Here is a 10905-nt window from a genome sequence, read left to right on the forward strand (position 1 = left end):
ATATATATATATATATATATATATATATACACACACACACAATGGTCTTCCATACAATTTCTGTCAACCTAATACACTCACAAAACTTTGGTCAACCAAGGGCTATAAAAGACTCGTGCTGTCACACAATAGAACTGAACCCATAACTACATGGTTGTAAAGCAAGCTTCTTAAACACACAGCCATACTTGCTTTCTTTAACAAGTTTTTGTTTTGTTTAGCCCTTACTGCATTATGCCAGCCCACAAAAAAAATGTAACAGTCACAAAGCCATACAATACAAAGTATTTTATTTCAATTCTAAATACTGTTCATATATTATTAAACTTTTCATGAATACAATCTATTGTACAATCCTCTTTTTTATGAATTTCTTTTTCATCAATACTATTTATTTCTCGTATTATTTAACTGCAATTAACTGTAGAATAAAAATTAAACTTCATGCATTAATGGGTTAGTATATAAAAGAAAAAATGATGTGGGCAAAATCATTTAGCAATAATCATTGTATCAATTGTTCTGAGTGTAAGAACTGGGATGGGTGGGTGTTGATAAATTAACTATTCACTTGATTGTAAATATTTCAACTTTAGTTTTATGAGAAAGAAATACACAATTAGTTTGAGACATTATATTTTACTTCCTTACATTAGAATCACTATTTCATTATTAATTACTGAGTTCAAGTTTTGGCACAAGGCCAGTAATTTAGGGGAGATGTAAATCGATTACATTGACCCCCCTCCATCAGTGTTCAACTGGTACTTTTTTTATTGAGCCCCCAAAAGGATGAAAGGCAAATCAACCTCATCAAAATTTGAACTCAGAATGTAAAGATGGATGAAATACTGTGAAGCATTTTGTCAAGCATGCTAACGATTTTGTCAGCTCACCACCTTATTTCCATTACTAATTATTGGTTTCAAATTTTGGCACAGTGCTAGCAATTTCAGGAGAGGGTGATAGTCAGTTATACCAACCCCTGGTACTTATTTTATTGACCCTGAAAGGATGAAAGGCAAATCCAACCTTGGTGGAATTTAAAGTCAAAACATAAAGACAGACTAGCTGCAGAAATATATGTCTGGTGAATGGCGACCACACCTGTTCACCGTCAAGGAAGCACTGGAGATGTCGTAGCCTCAGTGCATGTTTGCTCATTATCAACCACAGCAAGCCCAGGCAACCACTCAGCGAGTGTTGACAGCAGATAGACCGCTTGACCATCGGTCAACAAGTGGAAGACTGTATGCTTCAGTGTAAAAACCATAAGAAAAGACATGTGTAGAGAATTCTAGTGTTAGCAATGGTGGCACATGGATGATAATATTTGTAAAGCTACATTCATACATTCACATACCTACACACATACCAAATAGTGGTGTGATACCAGAAGGAATACATGCATCAGCAATTTTATTAATTATTGACAATTCTAATGATAATTATGACTGTTTTTTTCTATAGCATTTTATTTTGTTTGTTTTTTGTTTGGATGGGTGAGGGCATGTGGAGGGGGATCAGCAATGGCTGCACAGCAATGCGTGGGATTTTTATATCAATGTCACAAGACTGTTCTATACCTTGCATGAATTTTTTTGGCCTTCTATCTGTCTCTTTTTTTCTTTTCATACAGGAAAAAAAAAGAAAAAAACCTAACCAAAACTGTTTAGTGTTGTCTCCAAAAGTTCTATATAGCTTAAAAATAATTTTAGCTTAGAAAAATTACATTCGTAATAAATTTCCCTATCCGTTTATCAGTTCACCCATCCATTTTCAGTGCTCGTTATACCTGGGAAGGTCAGGAGGTAAAGTCCTCAGGCACCTCCTCCAATAAAGACCTGTCAAAAACAAAGTGTCATTACACTTTCCTACTGGATTCCCAAGCATGATCAACCGAGGTGAAGGACCATCTCCTTCGCAAAAATCCTATTTCAGCAACTTGTATTTGTGACTGTACTTTTTCAGTCATTACCAAACTTTCATGGTTAGAAGTGAGGATAGGTATAAAAACTAAATTGAAGATAGCAAGTTTGGATTTTATACCATAATTTTTTTTTATTTTAGAATAAATGTGTTCAAAAATCAATGCAAGAACTATTTGGTATAAAGTAATATTGGTTTCAAATTTTGGCACAAGGCCAGCAAGTTCAAGAGAAGGTGCAAGTCGATTACATTGACCCCAGTGCTCAACTGCTACTTATTTTATTGACCCTGAGAAGATGAAAGACAAAGTTGACGTTGGCGAAATCTGAACACAGAACAAGACAGATGAAAATACCACTAAGCATTTTGTCTGGCGATTTAACGATTCTGCCTTAAGTAATATTAAAAAAAATTTGCCTTTCATCAAATGCATTGCTTCTACTAAAGTACCTTAAATTATTTGTAAATGTGGTAAAGTAAAACAATTTCAAGTTTGCACAAAGTAGCAGTCTGAATGATGGTCTGGATACTGAAGTGGAATTAACCCTTTTGTTATCATATTTCTGTTGAAATACACTGCCTTTGTTTCATTGATTTTGTAAATGATGAAGAATTTAGGAAAATACTTTGTCGTTATTATGCTGGTGTTTAGAACATAAATTAACATGGAATTTTGGTGGAAGGTCTTAATTCAGATCAATTTAATACAGGAAACTTGTATCATAGAGCCAAGGGTGATTTTTAGATGTTGTTGGCACTCTGTCTAATTAAAAAAAAAAAATTGAACACTTAAAGCAACTTAACAAATAAGTGTTTTGAAAGAAATAAACTTAATTACATACTGTATTTCCAGCATACAACTTGAATTTTTCATACCAAAATTTACAGCTCAAAAAAGGTAGATTGGCTTATATCAAGATGACATAGAAGGATTGAAAATTATGCTTGGATGTTTACACAGCATATTTACACTATATACAATGTTGGTTTGTAATGCCAGAAAATATGGCGAGCCTTTATTTTTGAGATTAAAGTAATGGTAAATATAAAACTGAAGTAAATGTAGCATGAAAGATGAAATTAAAAATAAATTAAATTAAAATTACATTGTAAAATATTGAAAAGTTTATTCCTACAAAATTTAGCAATGAAACTTTGCATCCACAGAACAGGAGTTAAAAATGCAAATCTAAAACCACAAATATGTTGTTCTTAGAAAGGGAATTGCTTCTATCAGTTCCTCCTTTATATCAGGTCATCCCATAAATTCTGTCCGATTTTACCTTTTTTAAAATTGAATGAAATTTAATAGTATTTTAGAATGTTTAATGGAATTTAAAATTATTTTTATGCATTTGTATACATTTAAACTAATTAAATATTATTTTACAGAATAATAGAATTAAAATTTCTTTCATTAAAACCCTTTCTAACATGGAAGTATCCAAAGAGCATTTGAGGCACATAATGTTTTATGAGTACAAAAAAAGAAAACTCTGCAGCCGAAGTGACTTGAAATATACAGTCAGTTTATGGGAAAGAATGCTTGAATGAAAGAACTTGCAGAAAATGGTTTGCAAAATTCAGAAGTGGAGATTTCAGTCTTGAAAATGAAGATCGAACAGGACGTCAAGTTGAGTTTGATGATAAACTCCTTGAGGCATTGCTTGAAGAAAATCCTGCATTATCAGTTAAAGAATTAGCAATAAAGCTTAGTTCAAACCATACAACTGTTCATCATCATCTTCAACAACTTGGAAAGGTTCCTAAACTTGGAAAATGGATGCCTCATGAATTGTCTGGAAGCAACCACAAATCCCGAGTTGACATCTGATCTTCTCTCCATTCTCCTGAACTCATTTCACCCTTTTTGGATAGACTTGTGACTAGTGATGAAAAATGGATCTTCTATCGAAATGTCAAATGTCATAAACAGTGGCTTGGTAAAAGGGGAAAAAACTCAACCACAACCAACGAGGGAACTTCATGGGAAAAAGGTTCTCTCTATCTGGTGGGATTGCAAAGGAGTAATTCACTTTGAATTGTTACCACCTAATGCAGCAATCAATGCTCAAGTCTACTGTCAGCAATTAAAGCATTTGAACTAAGCTTTGAAGAAAAAAAGACCCACTTTAGTGAATCAAAAAGGAGTGATGTTTCATCAGAACAATGTGCGACCCCACACTGCAGAGATCAAATCACAGAAGATCGAAGAGCTTGGTTGGGAAAAAATTCCTCATCCACCTAATTCTCCCAACCTTGCTCCTTCAGACTACCATTTGTTTCGTAGTTTACAGAATAATTTCGGGGACATAACTTTCACAAGCCAGGAGGAAGTTGAAACTGACATTTCAGAGTTCTTCACTTTGAAACCAAAAGAGTTTTACATTGATGGGATTAAAAAGCTTGTAAATAGATGGAAGGAAGTCATAGATAATCAGGGAAAGTACATTGATGGTTAAATTTCAATTAAATATAACATTTGATCACTTGTTTTCTTTATTCAAAATTCGGACAGAACTTATGGGATGACCTGATAGAAAACCTTAAATCTGATTTGATTATTTTTAGTATAGAAAATAATAATATTAATATATGTGGAACTTGAAATTTTAATGTATTAATCACAGTTTATAGTTAGTTGAAGTTGATACTGTTTTACCATCTCAGATTCCACAACTCTGTCTACTATGACACAATTGATCTAAGATTAAGAGATTTTATCTTTGATGAGCACTTGAAAGATTTCAAACATGTGTCTGAATTTTTGAGATGAAAAATTATTATTATTATTATACACTCCTCTGAAATAATTTCCCCATCCCTTACTGAGATGGCATTTTCTCATTCTTTTTCTGTCTTGCAAGTTACTTGGTGACCTCACTAGTGCTGATGCCATGAAAGAGCATCCAATACACTCTGTAAAGTGGTTGGGATTAGGAAGTGCATCCAGCTGTAGAGACCTCATCAAAACAGACCCTGGAGATAACACAGCACTCAGGTTAGTTGGATCCTGTCAAACCATCCAATCTATGCCATCATGGAAAATGGATGTTAAATCTTGATGATTACAATGATATTTGGAATAGTGTCTTCTAAGTTGTTACAGTAATAATAGCTGATTCAAACAGAACATGCTAATGACATCAGAAGTAGAAGCATAACTAACAGAAGAATATCTCTGGTGTGGACAAAGGAATGGAAACAATCTGCCTTTGTGTATTTGGGAAAGGAATCAGTTTGCAATTCTGACAATGTTAGCAAATACAACACAAACCAGGAAGAAGGCCAGAAGGAACAACAGCTGAAATGTTGTAATTATAACCAAGATAAAGAAACTAGTCTGAATATATCATCATCATCAGCATAATTATTAACATCATTGACAATGACAGTCATTTACAATGATCATGCTATCTCAATACAGGGAGACACAAACACCGACATACACAAAGGCATAATTGAACATATTGGAAAATTAAAATAAACACCAGTATGAAGATTTAGTTCCTACATATGTTTCACCATTGCAGTGATTAGAAACTCCAAATAACTGCAATGATGAAATGTATGTAGGCACTAAATATTTATACAAGTGTTTATCTTAACATTCCAATACATATGCTCTGTATATCATAGCTAGTAACACTACTAAATACAGTGGTTGACAAACCACTTATTGGAAGCTGACTGAATAATGATAATCTATATGGAGCTCTAACTCATACAGTAATAGTCGAACATCTAAGTGTACACACACCTAACTGGTCACAGAAAAGGCCTGACAGCCATGACTGGATTCTCCTGCTTGTGTGGTATGGTGCAGAGTCCTGTTGCCAGACACAGGGTTTCCTAGCAGGCACCCTCTTGACCCAGGGCAGCACTACCTCCTCCAGGCACTTGATGTAGACCTCCATGTTGAGTTTGAGGCCATGTTAGAAGACGAATGGAGGCATAACGTAGCCATCACTAGTGATCACTCCAAACACCATGATTTTGACTGGATGTTTGATTTTTATCACTTTTGGTAGAAATTTTCCTTGTCTGAGAAAAACCAAAGCATGTTTAGTTGGGGGGAGGGTGTTTGAGCTAGTTCAAAAGTTTTGTAGTGCCCTTGATGGCCTGAAATAAAAATTGGCCGTTTCTCATCTTGTATGAGGATTACACATTGTTTTCATGCACTACCTGCCTGATAAGAAACTTGGACATTCTCATGTCCCTGGCAATGACCCTGACTGACTTGGAGGGATCGTTGTCAATTATGGCCTGGATCTCGCTAACAAATTCAGGAGTTCTTTTCTTATCAGAATGATCACAGTAAGTTTTCTGAGCTGCCATACCTTCATAATCGCCATTAGACTCATTCATCTCTTTCTGAATCCTCTGCACTGTCCTCAGATTGACATCTAAACACTCTGAAATGTTTGTATTGGAGCTTCTGACACGAATGCCAAGCAGTACAATATGTCGTTTCCAAATTTTTGGCAGAGAAAATTGCGTTATGCTGCTTTGTTTTTTTCTCACAGAAGGAGCCCAACTGACTCTACTATACTGTGTAATTGACAAAATAAAAAACAAAGAATGCACATGCGCGAAATTAAAAGTATAAAATGGTGACAGTTTACCCATCACATCCTGTATAAATAAATATAAACACATACTTATATTACAGGCTTCTTTCAGTTTCTACCTCCCATATTAATTCACTCACAAAACAGTGTTTGGCTTGAGGATATAGTAGAAGACACTTGCTCAAGATACCACATTGTGGAATGAACCCAAAAGCATGTGACTGGGAAACTAACCTGTAAACCACATTGATCATGCCTGCACTTACTCATCAGTAGAGGATAAAGATTTTAAATGGTTTGTAAATCGCAACAAAGACTTACCTTTCGTGAGCAATTCTCCAGAATGATGTAGACATTATCACTATCTTCAAAGTAACTATGGAATTCTACAACATGTTTGTGTTTCAGGTTTCTGTGTAGTTCTATCTCACGTAGGATCTGGTGAAAGAAAGGAACATTTTCAGAAGTTTATACACTTATTGATTGCTGTTTAGAGGAAAGTATGCAGATTCTGTAATGTGTGTGTGTGTGTGTGTGTGTGTGTGAAAGGAAGGGTGTGTCTGTATGTATGTGTATATATCTGTGCAACTGTAGAAAACTGTGTGGATTAACGTATATGTTGAAGAAATTACACATGTGTACATGCAAGTCTGTGTGTGTGTGTGTGTGTGTGTGTGTGTGTGTGTGTGTGTGTGTGTGTGTGTGTGTGTGTGTGTGTGTGTGTGTGTGTGAAGGAAAGTTCATAAGCTTTTTAATATGCATGTGTTGGAGAGGTGTGCAAGTGTGCATGTGTGTGTGCTTGTAAGAAAGTGTGTGGCGTCTGTAATGTGTGTGTGCATGTATGTATGTAATGTGCAAAACCTGGAATCCAACTGTTGATGAAAAAAACAGTTGAAATAAAGTTAGGAGGAATGGTAAAGTTAATATGCTACGAGGATTGTAGACAGTAATGACGCATTGCTTTGATGATGTTTCATATGAGAATGAACAAATCAGAGCTAAATCTGAAGCTGAAGAATTCATCAGGTGCGGAGATGGAACACTAAATAAGTGTTGAGGTGTGAGAGGATGAAGAGGTACAAGAAGGTAGATAAGTAAAACACATCAAACAACCACACACAGAATTACAAATACAATGTTAGGTTAAAGTAATGTAGTGTGGAAGTAATGAAGGTGATTGTAGAGAGAGAGAGGCAACGCAACAAAATGGGATGTGTGTATGTGTATGTATATATATATATATATATACTCTTTTACGCTTTTACTTGTTCCAGTCATTTGACTGTGGCCATGTGGTGCACCGCCTTTAGTCAAGCAAATCAACCCCAGGACTTATTCTTTGTAAGCCTAGTACTTATTCTATCGGTCTCTTTTGCCGAAGTGCTAAGTTATGGGGACGTAAACACACCAACATCGGTTGTCAAGTGATGTTGTGGAGACAAACACAGACACAAACACACACACACACAAACACACACACACACATATATTCATATATTTGAGCGAATGTATATGTGTTTGTGTATGTTTATTTAGAAAGATACATAGAAAATAGAATTACAGACATGTGTGCATTTACACATGTATGCATACATACATACATACATACATACATATATAAACAGACACACTTAAAAAGGAAGGAAGCAGGCTGTTACCAAGTACAGAAAACTGTGTGTTTGCTAGACTGTGCTACTCATATATATAAATGTATACATATGCACACACACACACACACATACACACACAGAGAGGCACACACACACACACACACACAGTCAGACAGAGTTGAAACACTGATTTTATTTTCACTTTTTTGTACCCTTTTTATATATAAAATACTACAATTAGCCCTCATTTTCGATGGCACAGGGCCAGCTAGTAAACTAAGAATACATAAGCATGTTTATTATGTATATATGTGTGTGTGCATGCATGCTTTAAAATTATTATTTTTATTTTAAATTCAATAATAATAACAATAATAAAATAAATTTTTTTATTCCTTATATTTGTTTATTTTATTATATATTTTATTATTTATTTTTACTTATATACTTTAATTGATTATTATCATTATTATTGAATTTGAATATATGCGCAAATGAACACACATGCTCACACAAATAATAAACATGCTTTTATCTTATTAATCTATACATATGCAGAAATATATATGTGTTACCTCTCACATAAACTTAAACATAATGTTATATGATATAACTATGAATAAATATCTAAATATAAATAATAGTATAATTACTTTAATAACCTTTTACTAATATGCATACATACTTATGAACTAATAAAGTAACTTAGGAAAGAAACATACATACACACACACACACACACTGTAGCACATAAACAAAGATATCTATACTTGTTTGATATGTATATATACATATACACACACACGTATGCACACATGAACATAAATTTTATTTCACTTTTACTTTATTATTGATTTTTATTTTTACTCCTATATACTTTAATTTATATACTCTAATAAGTAACTTATGAATGAGACATATATATGCAGGCACACACATATTGGTGCATAAACAACTGACATCCATACCTGTTGTGCATATATATATATATATATATATATATATATATATATATATATATATACGCACATATGCATATATATGTATATGCACATATGCACACATGTACACAACCCGAACATAAATTTTATTTCAGTTTTATTTTATTTTATTATTTATTTTTACTCTTATATACTTTAACTTATCATTTATTATTATCATTATTATTATTATTGAATTTAAAATGAAAATAATAACTTTAACGCATGCACACGCACACAGACACACACATAATAAACATGCTTATGTATTCTTAATCTATTGGAGTACTTCAACCGATCAAAATGTAATCTTTGTAATGTCCTTGTTCATGCCCTTTTTTTTAAACAACTTAAGGTATTTTGAAATGCAAACATTTACATATGCTTTGTAATTTTCTCCAAAATATATCTCAAAAACTCATCCCAGGTCCTAAATGATACACACTCTCCAATGCTCTTTTCCTTAAACATGTGCTGTTGAAATTAAGATATGTCTAATATACCTGTGTGTCTTTTATGTGACCAAATACACTAATATCCTTTCTGATTTTGGCACAGCAATTCTGATTGTAGAGAGCAAGATGAGAGTAGCAGCCTCAATATTTAATTCTAACTTTATTTTATTGATCCTGAAAGGATGAAAGGCAATGTCAACCTTATAGCTGGAAGAAAAACTGCGAAACATTTTGTCCAGCATTCTAACTATTCCATCAGCTTACTGCCTTATCAAATATGGTAATATCAAAATAGAAAATGTTATACAGCAAATGCTGTTATGAACTTACACATTGAAATACTAAACAGCCAACTTAATTTCTAATGTGGTGCATACCCTTCTCATTTTCCTTATTTGTGTCCGATGACAGAATATCCCATACTTTGGGATATCCCAGAAACAGCTGTAAGACTCTGAATTTTTCCACTAATAATAACATTTATGGCTTGAGATATTTGTCTTGCCTTAACATTTGTTGTCCTCTTTAACAATTATATATCTACTATATTCGAAATCTACAATAGTTCCATAACTTCCATCTTGGCTACAACCTTGGAGCCCTGGTAATCCATTACAGCACTTACCCAGCGTACCTAGTCATTTAGATCACATGTGAACTAAAGCCCCATATTTTGTGTGTGTGTATAAATATATATGTATGTATATATATATATATATATATATATATATATACACATATAATATATACAAAATGCTATTCTAAACTAGCTGCTTCCATCACTAATAATGTGTGTATGTACATACACATGCACACATTACTATATTACTGTATTGACCAGGCTATTGGATGTTGTTATGTACCTCTGGTCATATTGTGCTTCCTTGTATTGTTACAGGTTTTGAATGATGCTACTCTGCAGGCAGGCTATTATTACCCCTGAGCGGATTGCCAGTCTGTTATAGGGTAACCCAATTAACAACTGAGTGAACTGGAGTGACATGAAAGGAAGTGTTTTGCTCAAGAACGCAATGCATCACCTGGTCTGGAAATCAAAATCAGGATTTTTGCAATGGTGAGTGCACGTTCACACACACACACACACACACACACACACAAACATATCAGTGTGTGTATAACTGCATGTAAGTATATATTTTTGCTTTATTATATGTTGATATTATTCCTTTATCATAATGGAGTTAGTATATTTTTTCATCATATAACCATTGTAATTGTGAAGCGACTGTGTAAATGAAGGGATGTATATTATCAACTTATAATGAATTATGCATATATACATATAAATATGTATATATACATACATATAAATATATATACATATTTATATACATATATA

General features: G+C 33.5%; 1 protein-coding gene across 1 annotated transcript in view; it reads right to left on the bottom strand.

The window, feature by feature from the left end:
• Nucleotides 1–10905, bottom strand: part of LOC106874129 (serine/threonine-protein kinase PLK1) — a 154977-nt gene that overhangs the window by 53505 nt on the left and 90567 nt on the right. The window contains exon 3 of the mRNA XM_014921746.2: nucleotides 6822–6938. Within this exon, the coding sequence (XP_014777232.1) occupies nucleotides 6822–6938 (117 nt within the window). The remainder of the gene's footprint in view (nucleotides 1–6821; nucleotides 6939–10905) is intronic.

Source organism: Octopus bimaculoides, chromosome 10 (genome assembly GCF_001194135.2).
Source record: "Octopus bimaculoides isolate UCB-OBI-ISO-001 chromosome 10, ASM119413v2, whole genome shotgun sequence".
NCBI lineage: Eukaryota > Metazoa > Mollusca > Cephalopoda > Octopoda > Octopodidae > Octopus > Octopus bimaculoides.